This window comes from Vicia villosa, linkage group LG3 (genome assembly GCF_029867415.1).
Source record: "Vicia villosa cultivar HV-30 ecotype Madison, WI linkage group LG3, Vvil1.0, whole genome shotgun sequence".
Lineage (NCBI taxonomy): Eukaryota > Viridiplantae > Streptophyta > Magnoliopsida > Fabales > Fabaceae > Vicia > Vicia villosa.
In genome coordinates, this window is record NC_081182.1 from 54,610,909 (window position 1) to 54,638,100 (window position 27,192).

Genomic DNA, 27,192 nt, shown 5'->3' on the forward strand with positions numbered 1-27,192 from the left:
TCCATGGTTCTTAAAAAACAATTGACAAAGCCTTTTAAAAATAATAATGAAAGCCCCAAGAAACGAAGAATAAGTCGAAGTTTCTCCCCAAGGAAAATAACCCTAGGAATCTAGAGTAAGTTTAAGATTCCCACAAAAAAATGCAAGTTAAGAGCAAGACAAACCAGAAGAGCCTCAACATTTGTTTCGCTTGATTAGCACACACGATTTTCAACTCAAGACCAAAGCACATGCTTCCTAAAGATGCACTTCACAGATAGAGAACAGGAACAAGATATTCACTCCCCTTGCTACGGGTAATTGATGTCATTCTGATGTCCATGAGCGCTACATTGAAACAACCCCTTGCAAGAAAAGTAGACACAATCATCTTCCTTTGCAATTCACCATGTAAAACTCCTTTCCTCCGCTTGTGCACTCATCATAGAGAACCCGAGATGGTGAGGTCATCAAGACAACAGTAGTCACGAATTGCCAAATCATCATACTATTGATCAGAATCTTCAAGTATTAACCAGTCAATATGATGTCAAGACATCATTTAGGACATGAATAACTTCACGTAGAGGTTTGTCACTGCACCTTCTCTGAACAAGGGTATAAGAAGCAGAATTGCATAGTAGCTTTAGACAAACACTAAGTCTTCTGTCAAAGTTCTTAGTCTTGAGCATATGCACATTCAATTCAGAAACACTCAGCTCACGACAGAGTATTTCATTTTATGAAAATAGGGTTACCTTCTCACACAAGGTAGAACCTTTTGTCTTACCTTGCTCATCTGAGTGTAGTTGATACTTTGTTGATTTTTCTTCCAGACTTGACAACTTTCTGTACCACGTGCTACTAAAGCAACTTCTTCACTGATCAGCCCCACCCTTTTGCAGTCTGTTCAGCAGGGAATTTACAAAGTCTTCTAGTGATCATCCTTGAGATCTGACTTTGTGATCTTAGGGCAACCAATAATCTTTTGCACCTATAGAAGAGATTCCTTCTAAAAGGTAACTGGAACAGTTACTCCCCCTTACTCCAAAAAAAGACTGAATTATTCATCCAAGACGATATTCCAGCTTTACAGACATCCATCACCCACCTGTCTCGGGTTGACACTTTGATACAGTAGATGATCCTTTGTGACAGGAACCATTTATCAACACAACAAAAGTTCAATGTTCTCATAGACTTAATAAGAGAATCAAGTTTGAGTGAACAACCTCTATTTTGTTGAAGAATCAACATCTGCAACACACTCGTCTGCCAACATACTTGTTTTAATTGACTAACACATAATGTTTTACTTATACACACATGTATAAGCTCTTTTTTTATCGAATATATTTATAAATATCAAATGAATCATAGTGTGAGAAATGAGAAGACACCGAGTAGTTTCACTTTAATATCAATTAAATTGAAATGAGACACCATAAAACAAAACAAAAAAAGCTCTTAGACACTTCTCCTTTCACATAATTCAATTGAAATGAGAAGTTGGAGAGCATTTTATGCTTTGTTTTTACACACTATGATTTATTATTTAGATTAATATTGTATTATTTTAAAAAGGATTAGTATATTAGTTGTTATGTTAATATGTTCTTAATTACAAGGATCTAACTTTAGTCTTTTAACTCTTTCACTTTGTAGAATCGATTTTGAGTCATTATGTTTGTTTAGGTAAAATTAGAATTGATTCTGTCTCCAGAATTGATTCTACTTGAAGATAGAATTTGAAACTTCTATCTCCAGAATTGATTTTGGATGTTTTTTACACTGAAATTTATTATTCAACTAACTTTTACATAAATGTATCTAAACATAAATCAATTCTACCATACTCAATTCTGATAGAATCAATTCTACCAAACTTAATTCTGATAGAATCAATTTTGTCCACTGGCAATCCAAACACACCCTTAGATAAATATTGTGATTATAATTTCTAATGGAATAACAATCAAATCAACTTGCCTAAAGACAATATATTTTGTTTCCAGCTTCAATGTTTCATTGTAAAATTTTCTTCATTTTTTTTTGTTTCCATGTTTCAAAAAATCTATATATATATTTTTTGAAACAGCCAAATATATATAAAGCAATGCACCAGAAGTGCAGATAGTTCAATTATACAGAACAAAAGAGCAGGAGACCAAAGCCATGACAGCCAATAAACAATACCACAGCCCCTGTGCAAGTAAATGAATCCTAAAAAACCAGTACATAACAGCTCTAAAAATTGAAAAATAACAGACTCAGAACCCCTATGCCAACTTAAAGGACTAAAAGAATGGCCTCCTTCTGCACACTTAAAAACTAACAATGACCTCGAAAACAGCTCTCAGTAATACCAACGCAAATCCTTGGATTTATTCTCCCTTAAGCAAAGTCGAATTTCATGTCTGGATATTTCATGGACAGCCATCTCCACGAGAGTTGTTTAAGGTGGATTCGCCAGCGAAAAACTGTGTTGATTCTGTCTTCACACCAAATCTATATTAAAAACTGTCTAAATAATTTTTCCTTACAAATCTCTGAAAATAAAAAAACGACTGAAAAAGTGAACAAAAAATAAAAATATAAAAAAAACTCAAGCTAAATATGAATTTTTAAACTGACAAATGATAAATTGTTATATATATATATATATATATATATATATATATATATATATATATATATATATATATATATATATATATATATATATATATATATATATATATATATATTCTCCTATGGAATCTCATCAGAGTTCATTTGAACGTGTTTCCAATAATTGTAATCCAAGTTTCCTTCAGGTTCAATAACATTCAGAGGAACTGTATAGTCTATTAATGGAAGGTTAGAGTTTGTTGCAGGTAATTCCATAGTGCTTGACAAAATATTTTTGTTTTCAAGTGAAGGGATAGAAAATAATGATGGTTGAGAGACGACTAAGCTTTTCTCTTGAGGATTTGATTCCACCATCATGAGATTGTTATGCCTATTAATCTCTTTAGAGTCATTCAATTTATGCAAATAATCTCCAACTTCACTAAGTTGAGTACTTCTTCTTGAATAGGATGTATTTGAACTTCTACGTTTTGCTGCCACCATATTAGCTTGTTGGATTTCCTCACTTTTAATTCTTTTTAGAGTGAGTCTATATTTCTGCACATATTTCCAAAAACTCGTTAAGTCATTTTAGTTGGTAATTATACAAGAACATCAGATGCAAGAGTGCGAGTTTGAACTCACAACCCTGAGTTAAAGCATTAGTTGAGAAAAATACCTGGAGATGGCTGGCCACATTCTTGTTTGTAAGATTTTCATCTTTCATTAACTCAAGAATCTTTTTCGGCACAGCATCTACAAACAAAATAACACAATACTGAATTTTCTTAGAAATAGAGGAAAGCAACAAATGATAAAAATTTGAATTTAATTTATAAACTCTTACTATCAAGGCCTATTTTATTCACGACATCGACAAACTTGCGGTGTAAGTCATTCGACCAAACAACTCGAGGCTTCTTCTTCAAAGTTGTGGGATTCTGATTCTTATTAACATCATCTTCTCTATGATTTTTCCTTTTTTCTGATAGCTTTTCATTTTGATCTGAATTTGTTACCATTGTCGAATCAACTCCAATTTTTCTATCCGAATTAATCGTATCATAATTACTTCTTTTGATATTCATATTCTTTCTGATTACATGTTGCCAAATGACCTGTAGTTTTTCCATTCTAAAAGGGTTCACAAGATAATCACAAGCACCATGCAAAACTCCTCTCATCACCATCTTCGGATCATCATTCGAAGAAAACACTGAAATCAAAGACATTTGTAATCAAACACTATAATTTGTTATACCATGAATAAATAAGATCGATAAAGTTGAAGAATACTTACAAATTACAGGTAGGTGCATTCCAACAAGCTCAAGCAGCTTGAATCCATCCATGTTTGGCATATCAGCATTAGTCATTAATAGATCGAAATTATTTTTGTTTTCTCTCAACAAGTTCAGCGCTGTTATTCCATTTTGAGCAGTGGTTACTGCATCAAAAACAATCATAAAATTAATATGATTATGAAAATTACAATACAACATTTGTTGATGAAAATTATTCTCCATTTGATTTAAAAATTAGATATTTAATATAAAAGAGATCAACTTCATTGTTAAAAATAACCTAACATTTGATTTTAATATAATATGTAGCCCTAAACATGCTAAAACAGAATGCATAGTAAATTTTGAAAGATTGAAAAGTATGATTCTTTTATGATCACAAAGAAAGAAACTTGTTAATTTTTTAGTGACTAAATATTTAGCCCTACAAAATAATAATAAGATTGCAATGTAGAGTTTGAAATCATGTTTAAAATCAGTTCAAATCTATGCCCTAGATTTATAAATATTTGAAGACAAATTTTTTATGTAACTAAAATTGAATATATAATAAATTTTAATATATTAAAAAAAAATTATTTTATGAAGACAAAGAAATACTCAACCTGATACAGTTGAGAAAAGAAGAAAAAAGAAGTAAAACAATAATCAAACCGCGAATGAAATTTAAATTCCACTCGTCAACATCAAAAACAACCGACCTTACTTGTTAATTTTGAAGTAATTAAAAAAATATATAACTTAAGATAAAAATAATAATAAAATTGTAATAAGAAATGTAATATCATCATTAAATCACGTAAAATTTACACCTTTGATTTATAAATATTTGTAGAAGAACTTTTTATGTAACCCTAAACATGCTAAAACTAAATGCAAAATAAAATTTGAAAGATTGAAAAGTATGATTCTTGTATTATCACAAAGAAACTTGTTAATTTTGGAGTGACTAAAAAAATATAATTAATCTTAATAAAAAATATAATAAGACTGCAATATACGGGAGTCGATTCTCTAACTTTATTGAAGGAAAAACACCCTAATTTTCTCTCTATCTCTCTCTAACAAGACAATCTCTCTCATCTTATTTCCCTCCATTTTTTCATTCCTTTCTCACTTCTCTCATAAAAATTATTATGCATTCTCTTTTAGTGTGTTTAGGATTACATAAAAGGTTCATAATAATTTTGAAAGATTACAAATATGATTATTTATAATGACAAAAAAAGAAACTTGTTAATTTTAGAGTAAATAATAAAAAATTAAACCCTAATAAAAATTAAGAATAAAACATACCATGATATTGACACTTTTTGAGAAGTTCCTCTAAATTCTTGAGACATGTTAAATCAGCTTCAACTACAAGAACACGCATTCCAATAGGAAACTGATCTCCAAGGCCAATATCGTTCTTTCTATGATCTCCAATCGTCATAACTTTTTGGTAATAAAAAAGTGGATTATGGTGATTAGGAACCTTTCTATTTAGAAACCAAGTTATGAGAAGAATAAACCTCAATTCAAAATCTTAGGGGAAAGTTGAGATTTTTGGTGTGATACAAAAAGATGTTCTTATAGTTGTTGTCTTAAATTTATTTTCGATGAGTATCTTTACAGATTTGTGTAAGAGAATATTTTTCTACTATTTATGTTTCACTATTTTATTTAATTTTAGAAAATATATTTTTAGATTTTTTTTAAATAGGTAGTGATAAGATCAAATGAAATTAAGGTGTCAAAATTTTCTTTCCAAAAAAAAATGTCAAAATTTGATTTGACACAACATCTCAACCGTTAATATTATTCAATCAAGCGGTCATATAAATAACTTATTTTTTAAGAAAAAATAGGATATATATATATATATATATATATATATATATATATATATATATATATATATATATATATATATATATATATATATATTTAATCAATTCTTTTAACAATTGAGATTTGATTCGAATTAAACTTTGACACACTTGTGTCCTTTGATCTTATCCTTTAAATATATTTCAATTTCTACACAAGTTTATTTCTAAATGTCAATCTCTATTTCACCGAGATTTACTCTCTACATCTAAAAAAATTATGTTTGATTTATTTATTAATAAACATAAATATACTTTTTAATACTTAAAATTCAAAAATAATTTTTTAGTCACAACCCATATAATGTTGTTAGTGCAACTAGTAAGAGACCCGTGCTGCCGCACGGGTATTCGTCTATTTGATGTAGTATATTTTGAATGATATGAAAGTCAATATTAAATGCAACTGTGTGCAATTTTATTAATTATTATGTAAATTAATTAGATATAAAAAAGTATAAATTTTGATAGAATATTATAAGAAATGTAAATGTAAAATTTAAAATATCATTGAAAAATATAAAATTATTTACTTAATTGTAAATTGAACAATAATCTTATAGATTTAAGTGTATTAAAAAATAGTAATTTTATCTTTAAATAAAGATAATAATTTGATAGTTGTGTGAATGACTATATAGTATTATTCAATAAGATAAAATACAATTTTTATTTTATTGAAGTTAAAAAATATATTAATTACTTTACTCGTGAGATAAACAAAATAATCCAATTTAATAATATTGTGTTGATACGGTATAAAATATATTAAAAAACACATATAAGTTTGAAATGAGATATTTAATAGTAAAATGCACAATTAACATAAAACTCAATTGTATTAAATAATTATATTAAATGAAAAGAAAAAAGGGGTCAATGAGATGGAGAAAGAAAAAGAAATGTTATATTTGAAAATAAAGATTTTGCTTTTCAAATAAAAATCATTGTTGATTTAAAAAAAAATAAACATTGTATTGATAGTGACCCGTAAGATTAAATATTTTATTATCATAGTGACCTGTAAGATTAAATATTTTTTTTATCATATTTATGTGTCAATTATGTGTGTAATATCCATTATTTATCCGTAATGCGGAATGTTCAAATCAGTTCATTTATTATTTATGTTTCATGATTTTATTTTATTTTGGAAAATATATTAATAGATTTTTTTTAAATAGGTAAGGATAAGATCAAATGAAATCAAGGTGTCAAAATTTTCTTTCCAAAAAAAAGTGTCAAAATTTAATTTGACACAACATCTCAACCGTTAATATTATTCAATCAAGCGGTCATATAAATAACTTATTTTTTAAGAAAAAATAGGAGATATATATATATATATATATATATATATATATATATATATATATATATATATATATATATATATATATATATATATATATATATATATATATATATATAATCAATTCTTTTAACAATTGAGATTTGATTCGAATTAAACTTTGACACACTTGTGTCCTTTGATCTTATCCTTTAAATATATTTCAATTTCTAGACAAATTTATTTCTAAATGTCAATCTCTATTTCACCGAGATTTACTCTCTACATCTAAAAAAATTATATTTGATTTATTTATTAATAAACATAAATATACTTTTTAATACTTAAAATTCAAAAATAATTTTTTAGTCACAACCCATATAATGTGGTTAGTGCAACTAGTAAGAGACTCGTGCTGCCGCACGGTATTCGTCTATTTGATGTAGTATATTTTGAATGATTGAAAATTAATATTAAATGCAACTGTGTGCAATTTTATTAATTATTATGTAAATTAATTAGATATAAAAAGTATAAATTTTGATTGAATATTATAAGAAATATAAATGTAAAATTTAAAATATAATTGAAAAATATAAAATTATTTACTTAATTGTAAATTGAACAATAATCTTATAGATTTAAGTGTATTAGAAAATAGTAATTTTATCTTTAAGTAAAGGTAATAATTTGATAGTTGTGTGAATGATTATATAGTATTATTCAATAAGATAAAATAAAATTTTTATTTTATTGAAGTTAAAAAATATATTAATTACTTTACTCGTGAGATAAACAAAATAATCCAATTTAATAATATTGCGTTGATACGGTATAAAATATATTAAAAAACACATATAAGTTTGAAATGAGATATTTAATAGTAAAATGCACAATTATCATAAAATTCAATTGTATTAAATAATTATATAAAATGAAAAGAAAAAAGGGGTCAATGAGATGGAGAAAGAAAAAGAAATGTTATATTTGAAAATAAAGATTTTGCTTTTCAAATAAAAATCATTGTTGATTTTAAAAAAAAAATAAACATTGTATTGATAGTGACCCGTAAAATTAAATATTTTATATCATAGTGACCTGTAAGATTAAATATTTTATTATCATATTTATGTGTCAATTATGTGTGTAATATCCATTATTTATCCGTAATGCGGAATGTTCAAATTAGTTCATTCACTTATATTTTAAATCCGTAATACAAGAAGCATTTTTATATTTTTATCTCTGGAAACTACTTTTAGGAGCAATTATATTTGTGAGAGACGCGTCAAATCACTTATAAATGTTTAAGACATTACTCACACTTGTAATTGTGAATATATCTATTTCTTCTATATACTTTTTCAATGGGCCATTTGGTGCAATTCAAGATTCAAACGGGGAGTATTTTTATATTTGAGATTATTTTAAGAGTAACATATCTTTGTGAGAGACACATCATATATTTATCTAAAATCATAAAGCTATGTTTGGGAGTTTGGAAAGGACGGGAAGACTTCCAAAAACAAATTTTTAAAAAAGTATTAAAAAATATTTGACATTTTTTGAAAAAAAATAATAATTTTGTATATAATAATAAAAGAGTGTATGTCATTGCTATATTTTTAAATTTTTTTCAATATTATAACAACATAAAAGCTATTTTAAAAATTTATGTAAGCCCTCCAAGCCCTTCTTCAAACAATTTTTTAATTTCTTCAAACTATGGGATTTTTAGTGTTATGAATAAAAACAAACCCTTCAAAACCCTCTCAATCAAAATCATTCAATTCTTTTTACTCAATTCTTCTCTTCTACTCCAATTTTCAAAGTCCTCCTCTCCATTTTCTTCGTTTCCAAACTCCAAAACATAACCTAAAATGATATATAAGTGAATTTTCTTACTTATAAATGTTTAATTCTTCATATTCTAACCAATGTAAAATTTTTCCATAATATTTATTAATGTGATTTTTTAACCTATAAAACTAGTTTCGGCCAAATAAGACTAAAATATTCTCATTTTAAAAATAAAATTTTCTAACAAATCTTTTTTTTACCAATTTTCTAACAAATCCTTAATTCTTCTCTTTTGATCATCAAGTGGCCAGTATACTCAAACTTAAAATTAAAACACAATATTAGTGTGAATCTAGAAGGATTAAGTTTCATAATTTTTTTTTTGGGTAAGCAAGTAATTCAATAAAAGTACTAGGGCTACTCTTTACCGGCTACAGAAGAGTCCCAAAAAGAAAACGAGAGAAAGGAAAAGTTTCATATCCTTGATTTTTTTTTTAGATAAACAACTGTGTATTTAAATAAGAGCACTAGGGGTACTCAAACCCAAATACACCAAGAGAAACAAAATAGAGAAAACAATCAAACTAGCCAAGCCTACAAATCACAGGAAATTGGGAGGGTGATTACACCACTCATAGAAATTACAACACAAACGATTGGACCCTATTTGTAACCACCACCAAGAAAACATCTTAATCTTGTAAACTATCTCTTCAATATCAATCACTCCGTTATTGAAAACAATTCCATTTCGGGCCAACCAAACGCACCACACCGATGCTAACCAAACCGCCCCTTCTCTGCTTTTTGTCACTTTTCCTTTCAAAATCCCCCACCACTTGACAAAGTGATTACAGAAACTGTCAGTGATTAAAATATGCTCCTGCTGAACTAAAAAACCTAACCAATCGTAAATAAGTCGCCAAATTTTCTTTGTTATACTACAAGACAAAAAAAGGTGATCAATGTTTTCCTCCACCTCTTTACTGGCTACAGAAGAGTCCCAAAAAGAAAACGAGAGAAAGGAAAAGTTTCATATCCTTGATAATAATGTCTCTCTCTCTCTCTCTCTCTCTCCAATCTTTCTCTCTCATCTAAATAGTTTATTTTATTAATTTATCGATATTCTTAATACACTAGATATTCTCCTATACAATAGTACTAAAACAACACTTAAATGCAAATTTATAAATAGTACAAATATATTTTGTTAGGGTGTTATTTTTACAATCCAAATTTAAAAAAATATATTTCTTTAAATCTTTTATTAGTTGTTAGTTTAGTATTCTCTTTTGTTAGGGGATCGGACTTTAATCTATTTTATAAAAAAAATCCTTTTCATATTCCATAGCTGCGGGTAGAAGTCAAGCTTCACGTAAGAAAACATATAGAAGTAAAATTCACATCTATTTTAATATATAAAAATTTATTTTAATATATAAAAAGTAATTACCACCAAACTTCCTTAATTATCCTAATCAAAACAGGTTTAAGAAGCTTTTTCATACCCCTAAACATAAGTACACAAATTCACCTATTCAGTAGCCTTTAGTCCTAATTAATTTAAATCATCTTATTAGAATATTCCATCATTACACGCAGCAGTCATTTCAATATTCCAAGCATTGAAAATTTGACTGATTTTGAACCACAGTCTCTTCCAATTCCTTCCCTTCATCTATAAATTTATTCTCTTCAACAAACCTCTCTATCATTCTTTTTTATATTATTCGGCTTCTTTATATCAAACAAAAGATTTATTTTCATCTTCCTTCCCATCTTCTTTTCGTCTTCATCTGTTTCAATGGAATTTTTTCCTTCCTTCTGCCGAAAGATTATTAGATATCATTATCCTTATGCTTTTATTTTTTCGTACTATGTTGTTCTTAAGCTTCTCAAACCCTAAAACTAAAAACCCTCTATTCTCTGTACTCTTATTCCAACGTATTTTTCTCTTTTGAAGGAAATTAGACATTGGAAAAAGACAACAGACCTTTGTCATTCCTCTTCTATTCATTCATTCATTCAAACCATATCTACCATTTATTTAACCAAATGACCGATTTCATCTATGTGATTTTGTTTGATTGCCTTTCGTTCCATATTCTACCATCCTCTGCAAAACAATTTCCTTCGTTCACTCTTCCACCATCATCGACAAAACTGGTTCCTTCCATCTCTCTGTTCGTATAGATGTTTTGATTGTTTGTTTGATCGTTCTTCTTCTGTGTAAGTTACATGTCCATGTTTTTTGGTTTTTAGTTTATCGATCAATTTTTTAGATTTGATTTTTTTTCATGTGTATTTTTATATTCCGTGAAATCAATAATTGCTTAGAAGCATCACTAAGATTCAGATTTAACACTTATCTAGAGTGACTTGCAACATAAGAAAAACCACTTGTTCAGACCTCAGTATCTGACACCCTTCTTCTGCCCTTACATCCATCAGTAGTTATTTATACTAGTGGAGTCTTCAACAGAATAGTTATAAATTCACCACACATACTACTGTTGATAGGATTAGAGTCTCCATGTTCTAATCCTCATAGTCAGAAAGCCACTTCTGACCATAATGCTTGAGCATCCAACTCCGCCTGTCCAATTTCAAGAACCTTCCAAATATATTCATCAACACACATGACGTTAAAACATTATTTGAAACATCAACTACAGAACCCAACTCTGGTTCTTGAGTCATTATCTAAACGGGCTTATTGTGCATAGAAGTCCTTCAGGAAACTCAAACAGAAGTATCACCACTGCATCTTGTGAGAGAAATAAACTCTCAATCATTTCCTGACATCAAGAGGTCAGAAAGCAGACTTGCACACACCTCAGATTGGTACTTGATCCTGTCAAGGTTGTTCACCAGTTACATGCTCATCTTCCTACAAGCATCAGATGATATTTTTCTCTATGAGCTTCCCTTAGAGGTACAATCAGCTGATAAGACTACCTCTAGAAATGGCACATGACATTATTATACACCATATGGAGTAAGTGGATTCTTCAATAAGACACATAGTCATGTTAGCCATTCCCTATTTGGTTTGTGGCTTGACCATTAATCTCATCCTGAGTTAAATGAACTTCCTTAGCTGGGAAAGCAGAGAATTAAAGTGATGTCCAAGCATCAGTTTCGACATTAATAACACTCTCAGGATCTTGCTATGTCTTTGGAGATGACTTCCATAGCAACCTACCAATCTTGCAAGGGATGCAAGAGGATCAACCATCAGTAGTTGATTAACCCTTCAAAGACCATATCTCATATGCACAATTTACAAACCTTCTGTATGACTATGAGATGTTTGGATGCCATTTTTATGTTCCTATAGAAGAGATTCCCTCTAACAAGTATTTGAAGCCGATTTCAACGAACATGGCATTAACTGGTCTTTACACGTCACAAGCGGACTGTTCAGACTAAGTTTGCTTCCTCAAAGCACAAGGATCCCCTTTATTCCTTGCAATACCACTGATTCATTACATGAGGACGCCGTATAAGTGAACCCAAGCAAAGAGAGAAATTTCACGTAAATACTAGGGAACCTTAATTCTTTGATTCCAAAATAGTGTTTCCTCCTTGCTTCAGCTAAACTGTCCATCCTAGATGATTTGGATGACACTCCAAAGTTCAGACACCCATTAACCACTGAATTTCGGTTAATGTGTCTCTAATGCTTACCATCCTTTGGAAGAATTTTCCAATAGGACAGGAGTTCCATGGCCATAAACAAGATTCCTAATTCTGGCTCCTTTGATAAGAAGAATAGATCAGATGTCAAAAGAGAATGTCCTTGACATGTTAGCTTGATCTCCATATACAAAGGATTTGGGTAAGATACATCTACCAAGCTTCCACAGGTTATACAAATCAAAGCCACTGTACTTTAACTCATTTAGACCAGAAGTAAACGGACCTAATGACTGTCCAGTATGTTGATTGTGTCCTGGTCAACATACATGTCTAAGGTAGTAATTTCTTAGACACGATACAAATGCCTCCTCTTCCATATCAGGAGAAGGTCCCAAACCATTTGTTTAGTATCCAAGGCATCTGTTATGCCATACTCTTACCCAACAGAATTCTGCACAATCTACTGGTAATATGTTCCAACAGATGATACGACATTAGTTCCTTTTCCAAGGAACACAATAAGAGATCCTTTATCAACCCTGGAGATTGGCTTTTTCAGAGTTGGAAGCAAACATAGATTGCTCCTAACTTTTTCCAAATCTCCTTTCAACAAACTCATATATGAGCGCTTTTACGAGTGGACTCGAGATCACCCTGAAGTATAGTTCGCATCTCTGACAAGTTAATTGAACAACCCTTCAAGTATCGCCACCACTACACCCTGTGATGCACCTTTAGAGGAGAATAGAGGGTTGCAGCCTTAACACATAGTCGTCAAAAGTTTTTCATTAGATATGCGGCCGAATATAACCAGAAAACTCCTTGACACCCCTCAAGAATTTGTTAAGGTCTGAAAATAAATTAAACCCTTGGCAGCCCGTCTCTAAAGCTACATGCCTGAGCAACACAGACAGGGTAAATCACACCTGTCATGAACAGTCTACCCTCTACTTCTAGGGACCATTCAAACAACTTTTCAGTACAATATTTCTTCCTTGTACATGACCAGAAAGTATCTTCCCAGGATCTCATCCAGAGATAGAACAGGATGCTTTCTCTGATACCAATTGAAGTTCTGGCAAGTCAGACTTCAGATGTCCTATAGGATGTCGAGAAATCTAATCCTAAATTTAAGACACAATAATGAATAACATTATAAACAGAATTGAAAAACAATAAATAATACACCAAATTGTTTACTCAGTTCGGAACAACTCCCCTACTCTGGGGGCTACCAAGCCAGGAAGGAAGTCCACTATCACTAGTATTAATTCAGAGCTAAACCACCTCCGGTTTACAACTTCTCACTTAATCATTATCCAATGACCCTTCTACCTAGATCCTCTCTAGATATGAGAAACTCATCTCACTCCCAACCATCGCAATGGTGTCTAGCAGTCAACACTCACCACTGCCTCAACAGCTTAGTCTCCTCATGAAGATCCCACTTCATGAAAACTCTGATCACACAGAAAGAACATAAACAGGAAGACACACTTCCATGACAATACCTAGCCAAGACTCTTGACTAAGAACAATAACTTGGAGTTGCTTCATTAGCTTTCTCCAAGAACAATACTTCTCTTACCTACAGGCTTCAAGAAGAACAGTGACCATCCCACAACCCGGGTGGTTCACACAACACAACTCATTACCTACAGGTTTCTGAGTGTGAACATAGAACAATCATTAACTCGGACTGTTCCTCTACTAACTCTTCTCGAGAGTGGCCTTAAGACACATCCCTAATGATTACATCTTGGTGAATTCGGCTCACCCAAACTTAGGTTACACAACTTCTACTTATAACCTATTCTCAAGTGGACTTGGGCTTCTAATCATTAGTTTCCTAAATAATCTCTTTATTTAGAGACTGTATATTCTTCAATCTTTTTGACTCGATTCTTCTAACCTTTAAATCTGCGCCAAGAAGACTGCACAATATTCCCTTTAATATCCTGCATCTATTAAAAGCAAACTGAATCTCATTAATCCAGTTCAGCAGGCGCGATGTCTATTATCACCCATATCCTACTACTAGGCCACACACGCTCTTTATCAGTCATATTTATTTAATTACCCACATATAATAATTAAATAAATACTCAAAATTATATTTAAAATAATATTAATTTATTGAAATTGGGGTGTTATACATTGCATTGAGTTTTTGAGCACTAAAGCTTCGGTTTTGCATGCTTTTTTTGGTTAGTATCTTTGGCTCACATGATATCTAGATGGTACAATCCAGATCCTTAGTCTGCAAATTGGAATCCAGAATAGCCTTTATCCAATTTTTGGTTTGGCATATTTTTATTTTCATTTTATGACATCTCACTGTTATGCTTGTTTCATTGTAGAAAAATGTATGTAAACCAGGAAAGGTTTAGACATTGTACAAGGTCCCAACATGCTTCCATTTGTAAGGAGAAAGCTAGACCCTCACAAACTGCATTTGGAGAGACTTCATTTTCTTGTTAGGCATAATTTTCATAGGTTCATATGTCTCTAACATTGCCTTCTCAAATTCACGCGTCCACTGCTGCCTCTGAAGCCCCTCTGGCCTAGAAGCCCCTACTGCTCTATATTCCCTATAGGGTTTCTCAAGAGGCCCCTCATAACTTTCATTGCTCCATTTGTATCCATACCATTCTACTAGGCACATGTGGGAAAGAGAGGTAGCAAAAATATTTTACTATGATATGTTAACATGTATCGGCCATGGTGGGAAGGTTGCAAAGCTGGTGTAACCTAATACGTCATGGATTCTGAATGTCATACAGCTATTTGGGTTACATAATTTATGCAGGACTGAATTTAGTTATATTAACCATGGCTTATTGTCTATTTTTGTGGAGAGATGACACATAGAGACGCTGTCATTTCATATTTCAATCGATGGTACGTCCATCACACTTGATGATGTACCATGTTTCCTTTATATTACGATCCAAGGAAAATTACAATATTACTTCATAGCCAAGAGACCCGAGGCATTGGACATGATGGTGACTTATTCGGGAATTGTCTCAAAAAAGGAAAAGTAGGAGTTACATGACAACAGAGGTGTCATGCTAGGTTTTCATTATTAGTGGATATGTATGAGCACCACCTAGCTACAATTGTGAATTTTAATGGTAATGATGCACTGGTTACATACCACAAAGCATGTGCATTGAGGTCATACCTCTTGGTTTTGGTCGGAACATCCATTTTGACGGGAAAAAGTGCGACCTGTGTCGAAGTTATCGACCCCGTATATCACTATTAGAAATTTTGCTTTTAGTGACCGAACTAGAGACCGACAAAACTTAAAAATCGGTCAGTAACACATTTTGCGACAGATTTAGCGACCATTAATTTTCGGTTGAAAAAGTGCTAGTCGTTAAGCTTTTACAACGAATTTAGTGACCAAAATTTAACGACCGAATGGGTGATTGAATTTAGTGACCGATTTTAGTGTATTTTTCGTAAAATAAATGATACCTAGGAATCAAACTCGTGACCTCCACATATTTGAACAAGACCTTGCCACTATGCCACTTAACATCTATTGTTATATTTTGTATTTAAACACATATACATATATTTTATATAAATATATTATTTGTTAAAACAATAAAAAAGAAACTTTTAGTAAAAATTTAAAGAGAATTAAATCTTTAAAAAATGAAAAGGAAATAGTAGATAAAAAGAATTAAAAATAAAAAAATAAAATAAAAAATTTTAGAGACCGAAATTTTGGTCTCTAATTTATATATATAAATTAAATTGTATATAAAAATAATTTTTTGTGATCGAATAGGCCCTCACAAAATTTTGGTTACTAAATCGGTGGCTAATTCATTTTAGTGACTGATTTACGGACCTCTTAAAATTAGCTCATGAATATCAAATTTTGGTGGCTAATTTGGTCACTACAGTAACCAAAAATTTTCAGTCACTAAAAATGAATTTTCTAGTAGAGTATTTTGTTGTCTTTGAGAAAAAACACAAGTATAACTGTGGGGTTTGTTTTTTTGGGTACCTCTACTCCAAACTAGTTTACGGTAGTATATGGAAGACTCGACAATTGACTGAAAACGGTTTTCTATTTATGGTGATTATTTTGCACCTTTATTGAAATTAAAGTTGTAATGTTGATGCTACATTATGATGTTACTAGTATTTCATCTAAATAATTTTCAGACTTGGATCCACCAATATTTTGACGTCTCGTCAATTGAGAATATGTAGATGACTATGATTCTTTTTCACGTGTGTGCTTGATCATCTCGCTTAGCGGGAATAAGGTGACTTAATTGTTATGATTTTCTCTTGACAACATTGTACCTGATGATATTAATTGGATGTCGTACGCCAATCACAGGAGACACGTCCCTTGGAGGTGATATCATTGTACTCTAAATAGTTGGCATGTGGGTCTCGACTTATGTAACCCCATCTATCTGAGCGATTCTTGCGGCAGTTTAGGTATACTAAGAGACCATGTTGTTGTTGCTACTGTCATTGTCCTCCACATGGATGTGGATAATATTTTTGCATCGTATTATGATCATATGGTCATAAGAGGTTGTACATCGTGTTCCAGCTTCTCATCCATGGAATACAGTCTATGATTACATCCAATAATTTTATAGAGTGTCACATCTTTATATGACACCAGATGCAGAGGAAGATCCCTTGAGGTCAGCTCATCTAGAGATCTTAGAAGAGGAGCAGGCAAGAGCGGACCATGTGTGTGTGACCGTGTGTGTGTTTATAACATTTTGAGAGTATTTAATCATAGGGGACAACTTCTCTACACATCACAAAAAGATTGGTAGTGTACATTCCACCAATCAGATGACACCATTTAATTTTTATGTATTTAATTATTTATCATATAGAACAATTGTTTGATGTTTTCAATCCATTTTACACTAAAGGTAACCTTACCCACCTTTTTGAGGTGGGTAAATAAGAATTCACCTTAATCATAATACATTAGTGATTAAACCTTTCATTTTAAGCTAATCCCTAAAGTCTACAGCCAATATAAATAAAACTAATGTTTTCAATTAACATAAATATATATGGTTTTCAGAGTACCCTAGACATAAGTGGTGAAGAAAAATAATATAACAAAAGCATTCAACCGATGAACTTTCATTCAAAACTAAAAACCATAAATCAATATAAAGATAAGTAAACATTAAAAAGCATTATGCCTAAATATTAAATAAACCACATAATAGTAGTAGCAATTCAATTAACAAATTTAGTTAATATCCTAAACTTAATTCACATTCTCATCCCTTACAATAGAGAAAATACTTACTCGTGATAAAAGAAATAAACAATGATAAAAATAAAATAAATTTATAGTTTAATTAATGGGAGTAATATTTTGTACTGATGTTATTTGTTGTGAGAACATAATGAAACATGCACCCTTAGATGTAACCTGCCCAGAAAACCCCAAAATAAAGGGGAAAAGTGATTAGAATAATGGGATAATTTAATCTGTAATTGAGGAGGGTTAGCGAAAGTGGGAATATAAAACACAAAGCAAAACAAGATTTGAAAAATAAAATAAATAAACAATGTGAAACACTGAAGTGGCGGAGAAAGTGGAAACAAACAAGATATTTTATGCTTGTAGTATACAATAAATTGCAGAGAGACTAACAATGATTCTGCTCATTTAAAGTTACTAGTAAATGAGAAAATCAAAGATTGGTTGGCTACACATGTCAATATAGTATTAATAATTAATATTTTAATTTATCTGTATAAAAAATATGTTTCCATTAATAATAATGATGAGAAATATAAAGTAATGTTAGCGTTAAAGATTGAAGTTTGCATAAACAGTTTACATCTATTTACCTATTTAATTATTGTTTATAATTAACATTGTTGTGAAAACTCTAAAAAATTTAGTAAATTTAGTGAGTTTGTTGATAGCTTCAAACACATAAAAAAAAATTGATTTATGTGACTAAAATAATTACAATCAAATTAAGTGACCACAACAAGTAAGAAGAAGATAAAAAATATAAACATAAAGAAATTTGTTTATTCAGTTTGTTTAAAATAATTTATTTGTGGAGAGAAGTTCTTTGATTCTCTATATTTCAAAAAGTTGTTACAAGATATTACAAAAGAGTTATAAGAAAATAGATATTCAAGTTCTCAAGAATAAATCATATTTTCTACTCAAATGTTTCGCATTATCTTAAACTCTCTATATATGAAACACACAAGCACAAGATATTTAGAAGTGTTTCTCAATCCCCTTAGACACCTTCAAATATTTCCCAAATTTCAAGAACTTCAAAGAGTTTCTACCTTTGTCTCTCTAAGTCTTTCAGTAGGATTTCTACCCCTTTTTTATGTCTTCAGGTCTGAAGGTTACAAAGGACATGAATGATAGAGGAACATATTTATGTGTTAAAACCCAACGAATCCTTAAGGGACACAAAACATAACTTATTAATGAACGAACCTGCAAACCAAAATAACCAAACCCGATACACACAAACCAATTGGATTGGGCCGATGCTTGACAAACATGAACTACCCACCGCGCCCGACCCATCATCAACATTGTCGCCTGTCTCTAGACCTCTCCCTCGACTCATGTATCTTTCGTCGACATTTTTTCTTCTTTTTAGCTTTCTAATTTCTAGCAATCTCAAAACGTGTTTTCTTTCACTTTAACACTCAAGGTTTTAAGGCATACTTATACAATTTTCCATATTGACTTTAAACCTTGTTGATGTCAATTTACCCATTAACCACTCTGCAGCTCTCTCTCCTATTTGAATCATCCTTCCGCAACTTTGATCAAGTTCAATCCACACTTAAATGTTGATTTTTCCATTTGCATCCACTTGCTTCAAACCACTTTTTCTTACTTAGTCAATCTAACAAGCCCACAAGTATGGTGCTTCAACCATATTTGACTATGTGTGCATTTGAAGGCCTCCCTGAAGGTGTGTGTGTGTTATGGAGTTTTGTAAATCTTCAGCCACATTCAAATCATAATATACAAGGCCAGCATAATTGTATCTTTGAGACGGTCGATCTCTCCCCTCTCTAGGCGTGGAAAACAGGAGTGTTCGTTCTATTTACTCTAGCTTGCAAAAGCCGACAAAAAACCAGGCATGCATGCGGACCTAAAATCTTGACTCACCTCAAAAAAAAAAATATGGGGGGATGGAGAACACTACATCCCTAAAGCAAAAAAATGAAAAAATTCATAAAATAAATAAGGCGGCATGGGGCGGGCATAATAGAGAATGTGAGTCTATTCCACCATAGTTTCTAGCATCTTCATCTCTGGCTCTTCATTCTTCCTCGTCTGACGGGACTCACATAAAGTAATACATCTACAAATAGTAAACTTAGATTATATAGATTCCACTTCCCACAAATCATAACCCTGCTAACCATTTTGATAGCAATTAGAGACACAATTCAAAACCTTGCGAACAAGCGGAGTAAGCTTGATTTGCACAATAGGAAAAGTTTTGACGACCTTCGTACATAGTAGGTTTCAGTTTTCTAACTATAAATCTCCAATAATTTTTGGAAGTTTATTGCTGTAAATGAACATCTGGCGACAACGTAAGCTGCTTTGGCACTAAGTATACCCCAAAAACTCAAAGACAACTTAGCGATCAAACGTGTTTATATCCCTTGTCTTCTACAAAAACTCATTAAAGTGATTTGATCAGGGGTGCAATCCATCACACGGAAGATTCTCTCAATCTCCTTTAGCAATGTCAATGTGCCATCAGGATCATGAGTTCCCTTGAAGACAGGAGGGTTCTCCCTTTGGAAGGTAGCCAAATTGCGAGAAGCATCATTCTCACCAACATTCGGCTAATGTTCCAAAGCTTGGGTCATCGCCTCCAAAGTAGCAGCAATCGCAACATCATTCCTTCCAGCCATCTCAACTCTTCACTACAACACAAAAGCAATCAGCACAAAATAACAATACACGATTGTTAGACTACACTACAACACGACACATGGCCGGACGGACCAACCTTCTCTGATACCACTATTGTAACACCCCAAAAACTACCCCGCAAATAACACGAACATCAGAGTACAAAAGTCTCGAAAAAAACATCACATTTGAGGCGTCACAATTACTTCGTAAAACAAATCATAAACATGCTCATAATTCATAGATACATAACACATATATCGGAGGAAAAACTCATAACTGATTAGTCATTCGATCCAAACAACTTAGACCCATCGCAGCGGAATTCATTAACAACATAAACCAAAATATCGCATCAATGCCAATCATGGCAATCAACAATACGACATGTCTCATAAGGATGTAACAACATAATCCAATAAGAGATAAAAATATTCGAATATAACAACAAAAGCAACACGATAACACGACACAATCAAAACAAGCTAGACGTCCCCCGAGTGCTACGTATCAGAGCATCGACACACCGACTCGAGCTAATAGGTACACGACTACTCCACGTCATTACCTACATGCTACCAACAAAGGATAACATTCAAACAGAAGGGGTGAGATATCATTCATTATAAAGAAATGTATGATAATATTCAAATCATAGTAAAGATCATACATATATCATCATTTCTCATCATATAACATGTTACCAACAATTCACATCATCCCAACATCTTACAAAACGGTAACCATGTCAATAAACAAGTATGACAACATATTCCATTCACAATTATGAGCTCAATACATCACAAAACATCTCATCATCACGTCACATCAACATCTCATCATCGCATCACAACAAACACACATTCAAAGCAACATCATATGCAATTCAAATGTGACTCGACTTATGCAAATGCATGTGATACCATTCAGAGTAAAACTCTTGTCTCAATCATTGTCGTTGGGCCATAGTCGTTGCCATTTTAAGGCTAATAGTTGTTGTCATCTTTCAGGCTAATAGTCGTTGCCATTCTCATGCTAAAGGACACTTATGCAATGGATGCGACACAATGACACACATCCATAAAACACATATCCACAACGTATGAAAACATCGTCCAAACATTGACTAAGCATCATTACTTTTGTAGTAATTCATCACTTCACAACCACGTCGCTATGTTGTATCATCATACAACAATGTTTCACTTCACAACAACAAATACAACATCAAATGGTTCATTTTAAGAAAAACATCAAAAGGTTTTTCAAAATATTTCCAATCATATTAATTAGAAAGACATCAATTAGAGCATCATGGAAGTTCAAACGGCATTTAAGACGGTGTCACGGATCAAAAGATACATCAATTTAAAGTTTGAACAAGTTCTGCGCAACAGGGCCCGCTTAGCGACCCTCAAGCGCACTTATGCAATTACAAAAATCAACAACCCCGCTTCAAGTGGCTAGTAACAGAAGCGAACCAAAACTGAGCTTCGCTTAACGGACTAGCTCCGCTTAGCGAGCTCTCTTTAATTTTCAAAAATAAACAGCATCCGCTTAGCAAGCCTGAGCCCGCTTAGTGGGCGCGCGATTATGCCGAATAATCACCTTCGTGTTAGAACTACGAAACCTCACATCCACTCAAAACCCATTCCAAACATCAATTAAACACATACAAAGGTATCAGCAGTCATTATTCATCAACAATCATCCATAAAAACATGTTTTCCATCATAAATTTCATGAAAACTCATCACAAACCTAGGGTTTCTACAACACACAATCCATGGTTCAACATATCATCTAAATCCACCCTAAACATCATCATACATCCCTTTAGCATGAAAGAATCCCACCCTTACCTTAGGTTTTGGATTGAAGCCAACTCTATCTTCAACCTTGAGATTCTTCTCTTCTCTCTTCTCTCTTCTCTTCTTTCACAACTTTGCCAAAATGAGTTCTAATTCTCAATTCCTCTCAATTCTCTTGTTTTGGTTAAACCCTTACTAAACCTCAATTTCTAATGGGCTCTAATTAACACCCCTCACTTACTAATGCCAACATAAGCCCAATAACTAATAACACTACTAACTTATGCTATTTACTATTAATACTCAATAAGTAACACAAATATCACATAAGCACTTAATTAACACATAGTAATTAAATAAATCACATAGCACACAATTAAATAAAATACGGACATAAAACGGCGTTACACGCTTCACTTGTATTTTAATAATTTGTAATTTTTAGACATTTATAATTTGATTTTTGATTTTGTCTATTCATATGTAATTTGATTGTGTTGTAGAATTGCACCTTGAGTCAACCTTCTCAATTAAATTTGAATTCATTACAATTTGTTTTTAGTTTAAGCAGGTTGATCAAATTCAATATATGTGTGCCTCAAATTACAAGTTAGGAAGTTTAAAATAATGAGTTTTTGAAGCTTGATTCGAATTAAGCATATGATTGATTCAAATCAATAATTCAATTTGAAATCAAGATTTTGGTACTGACTCTATGATTCAAATCATGTATCTTTCGAATCACAAACCACGTCGAAAATTTATTTCAATTTCTTCAATTATTTGCTCAACATGAACCACGTCGAAAAATCCAGCTAATAACATGTCAAGAGACCACTAACAACTTTTACATTTCTAATGTGACATTGGGGCCTAATATGTCATTTTTCACTACAATAAAGACTAATAACTTTAGGAGAAATATTATTTCTATTCTTCCTAGTGACATAGGCATTTACATTTTAAGATTTTCTAAATATTTTCCCTTCATGAGTTAGACTAATAGAAACAATAATAAAAGTTTTAGAGAATTGTGTTATTTGTCCTTTTAAATTTTTAGTTTTAATTTATAAACTAGGACAAGTATAACAATCAACTAACTTTATTTTTCTTTCTAGAGTATGAAGAGAACACAAATGATCATTCATAAGAGATGTATGGTCCTCTTTCATGGATTCTAGAGCACCTTTAAGTTTTAAGCTTTCTTCATGTTTCAAAATTATTTTCTTTTGGAGGGAGATATTCTTAAAACTAATTAAGGCGCCAGCATGCATTTCATGAAAAGCATTTGACAATTCATTTTAAAAAGGTATGGAATATGAGTCGAAATCACTTACCTCTGAATCTTTCTTTTTGTGACGCGTCATCAAACATAGATGAGTTATCTCATCTTCATCTGAGTTGTTATTGGAAGAGTAGTAATCTTCATCATCTTCCTAATTGGTTTCTTCCTTTAACTAGCTACTTTGAATTCTGTAGTCTTAGACAAATAAACTATACTCATAATCGTAGTCGAGAAAGTTACTGTATTAATATCCACAATAGTGTCCTGCATGCTAGACATACTAAATTTGTTGTCAAACTTTAAAGTTGATTGTAGCTGTCAAATGTGATTCATTCTCAGCCAAGGAATGAACTTTGTTTCTTGGCTATAAGCTTCTTAACTCCTAAAAAATAATGTTAAATACACTATTGAATTTTTTGTGAGTTACTAAACTAAAAAATAAATAAATAAAAAATAAAACAAATAGATAAATGATATATGTGCAAGAATAGATGAATTTATAATTGTGTATGTCTTGAATAACTAAAACGAGTGATACATTTATAGAAAACTATTTTTATAAATCAAAACATCGTGGCCAATAGGGATGTCAACCTGCCTCCGTTAGCGGGGATCTCCGTGAGGATTCTCCGTTTGGGGACCCAGGGATGGGGAATTTTCCCCCCGCGGGGATGGGGATGGGGATCAAAGTCTCCCCGAAGGCACTTCGGAGACGGGGGTGGCGTAAATATCCCCCGCCCCGTGGAATCCCCGCCCCGAATAAAATAACATAATGTCCTTAATTTATATATAATTTTAAATTATTATGTAAGTTTATTTGACATTTTATATAATTAATCTTATACACAAATTTAAAATATATATGTATTGTTAGTAAAAGAGTGATATAAATGATTTTTTCATTTTTTTTAGTTTGAAAATTTTGTTCGATATTATAGATTAAATATTGTAAAAATAATATATTTATTGTTTTGTTTTTGAAGCTTTTACTATTAATTTGGTTTAAAATAATGTATAAACAAAATCATGTTTATAGATCTCCGGATGAACCGTGGGGGACCCGCGGGGATGGGGGACAAAATCCTCCCGAAGCGGGGATCCAAAGCAGGGATGGGGAATAAATTCAATGGCGGGGATTGTGATGGGAATGTATCCCCCGTCCCCGCCCCGCCCATTGACATCCCTAGTGGCCAACCAAATCTAGCATTGTTCGACTATTTTTGTGGATAATGTGTAATGCTTGATGTTGCTAGGGAAACAAGGTGCCTCACTTAAGCATATTTCCACTAATCTTGCGCCATTTTCAATTTCCTTTATCCATGTGTGTATTTTTTTTGTCATAGATCGTGCTTTTGTAGAGATAATTGTTTTAATTAGAGGTATTATAAACATTTAATATTATTGTTGATGATGTGAAATTCAAAAAAAATAATAAAAAAGACGTTGAAAATACTATATATTAAGAGATTAGGCAAGATAAGATAAAAATATTTGAAGATAATGAATAGTAAAAACAAGATTATAAAATAAGATAGAGATAAACAAAGAGGATATAGATCTCAATGTGAATATGCTATGCCGCAGGTCAAGGTGCAGTAGTTCACTTGGGTAGGTGGAAGTGGATGATCAGCAAAGCTGATGAGTAAATCCAAACAAGGAACTATACACTCTCGCGTCATTCAGATTCCGAGTTTGTTCTAATTTCTACGTGACGGTGACCTCGTTGAAAATGACACGTTCCATGCATTCATGGGACCCATATATCACATGGGCATGGTTCTACCAATATGGGCATCAAAGCTAGGATGACCCACATGTATTGTAGGCCCATATTCTTTCCTACTCTAGCAAGTTGCAGGCTTTGTCGATAGTGACTTCCAATAAGACATGATATATATATATATATATATATATATATATATATATATATATATATATATATATATATATATATATATATTATATATATATATATATATATATATATATATATATATATATATATATATATATAATAGTAACAAACCCGTGCGTCCGCACGAGTTCTGGTACGGGACGCGCATTTGGTGCAAATATATATTTAAATTAAAAAATATAATTTTGTCTAATAAAAATAATTAAAATTAATATAATTTTTCATATATGACTTATTGAGAATTTTTTTATAATAAAGAGAATTGATATTAATAAAATTTTATAGAAAATAAATATATTAATTTAATGGATGGGCTATTGAAATTTGGGCCCAAATTATAACATTGCAGCCTAAAGAAGCAAAACGTGAAGGCCCAGAGTCATCTACCATTGCAGTCTCAAGAAGCATAAATTGAAGGCCCAATGTGAAGGCCCAATGTCATTAAGTAAAAAGAAGTAATTGAAGAGGCGTTTTATGTTGACTCCATAAACGGTTAGGAACAGAAACGTATAAGCTACATTTACTTCTCCGGATACCTAAGCGTTTGTTATCTTGGAGAAGGGGAACGTTGTAGCAAATATCTACAAAAACTTCAAAGCTTGGGAAACATGTCAAACGATAAGGATTCAACATCTCCAGTCGAAAGGTGTGTTTGTTTTTGACATATTTGATATTTTAGGGTTTCGCTCTTCCATTTTCGGTAGCAACAACAGACAAGCTGATATCACGGTTTATTGTCTTTCTGCAGTTTCAAAGCCCAGATGGATCGAGAAGCAGCATGGAGAAGGATGAGGCTGGATCAGGTCTATTCGTAGTACGAGGAATTGCGATCTTCATTTCCTCTTCTGGAGAAAAAGAGTGTCCCGGAAAAAAGGCGGCCCTTCTACTCAATTCCAGTTGCATGTAGATCTTGGCAAGGTTAAGAAGGAAAAGGGAAAAGGTGTAGCTGCTAAAGGTGTTCGTGGTCGCGAGGAACATGTGTTTGTGTCTGATCGAGCCATTAAATATCAACCATTAAAGTCATCAAAAGAGAGAAATTAATAACCACATTAATGTATTAACATTTTCTCTCTTGATGAATCCAATGGATTATATTTATTATCAAAATTCATTTTTATTCCCTTAAAAAAAATTATTAGATAATAATCTTTCAAATATTTTTCAATTATATTTTTGTCTCAGAATCTACGTGACATGTTAATAAAAATTTTCGGTGACTAGGAATATATGTAGCAATGCTAACGTGACAACGATGTTGACCTGGATATCACGTAGCAATTTATTGTCATTTTATATTACTATTATTAATTTACATTATAGAGACGAAAATTATATCGCTAAATCCGTAGATAAAATGCACATCATACATAAACCTAGAAACAATAGCTAATTTGTAACTAATTCGAATTATCTAATGTCTAGCTAATTCAAACTAACATTTCTTTTAGATTTTTCTTCCTAAATAGATACTTATAGTGACTTAGACTCTTTTTTTTTCATGATTTTTGGCAATAAAATTTATAACATTACAAAGATCTTTCCCTGAATTTTTTTTTAATGAGAGATGAATTAAATATGAACTTTTAAGGGTCGGTTTTCATGAAACAACACAAACGTTGGCATATGATTGAATTTGGGACTAATCTTTTGCATGGATTTATCTTATAATATATAGGAAAGATCTGCAAAGTTCGTGGTATTTTGAATTAGTCTCAATTTATATTGATTTTTTGATCGAAATT

General features: G+C 31.6%; 1 protein-coding gene across 1 annotated transcript; it reads right to left on the minus strand.

The window, feature by feature from the left end:
* Positions 1-2,730: 2,730 nt before the first annotated feature.
* LOC131658075 (two-component response regulator ORR24-like) lies at positions 2,731-5,328 on the minus strand. The gene is made up of 5 exons (XM_058927409.1): positions 5,190-5,328; positions 3,890-4,036; positions 3,437-3,805; positions 3,269-3,345; positions 2,731-3,147 (listed from the first exon to the last, which is right to left on the minus strand). Exons 1-5 carry the CDS (start codon positions 5,326-5,328, stop codon positions 2,731-2,733), a joined length of 1,149 nt encoding a protein of 382 aa, XP_058783392.1.
* Positions 5,329-27,192: the final 21,864 nt, after the last annotated feature.

Bases quoted from the DNA above. Each gene is read 5' to 3' on its own strand.
- LOC131658075 (XM_058927409.1), bottom strand. From the start codon at position 5,328: ATGACGATTGGAGATCATAGAAAGAACGATATTGGCCTTGGAGATCAG. The intron at 3,346-3,436 runs GTAAGAGTTTAT...TTTTGTTTGTAG, and splicing joins GAATAAAATAGGCCTTGATA to ATGCTGTGCCGAAAAAGATT. The intron at 3,148-3,268 runs GTATTTTTCTCA...AAATATGTGCAG, and splicing joins ATGTGGCCAGCCATCTCCAG to AAATATAGACTCACTCTAAA.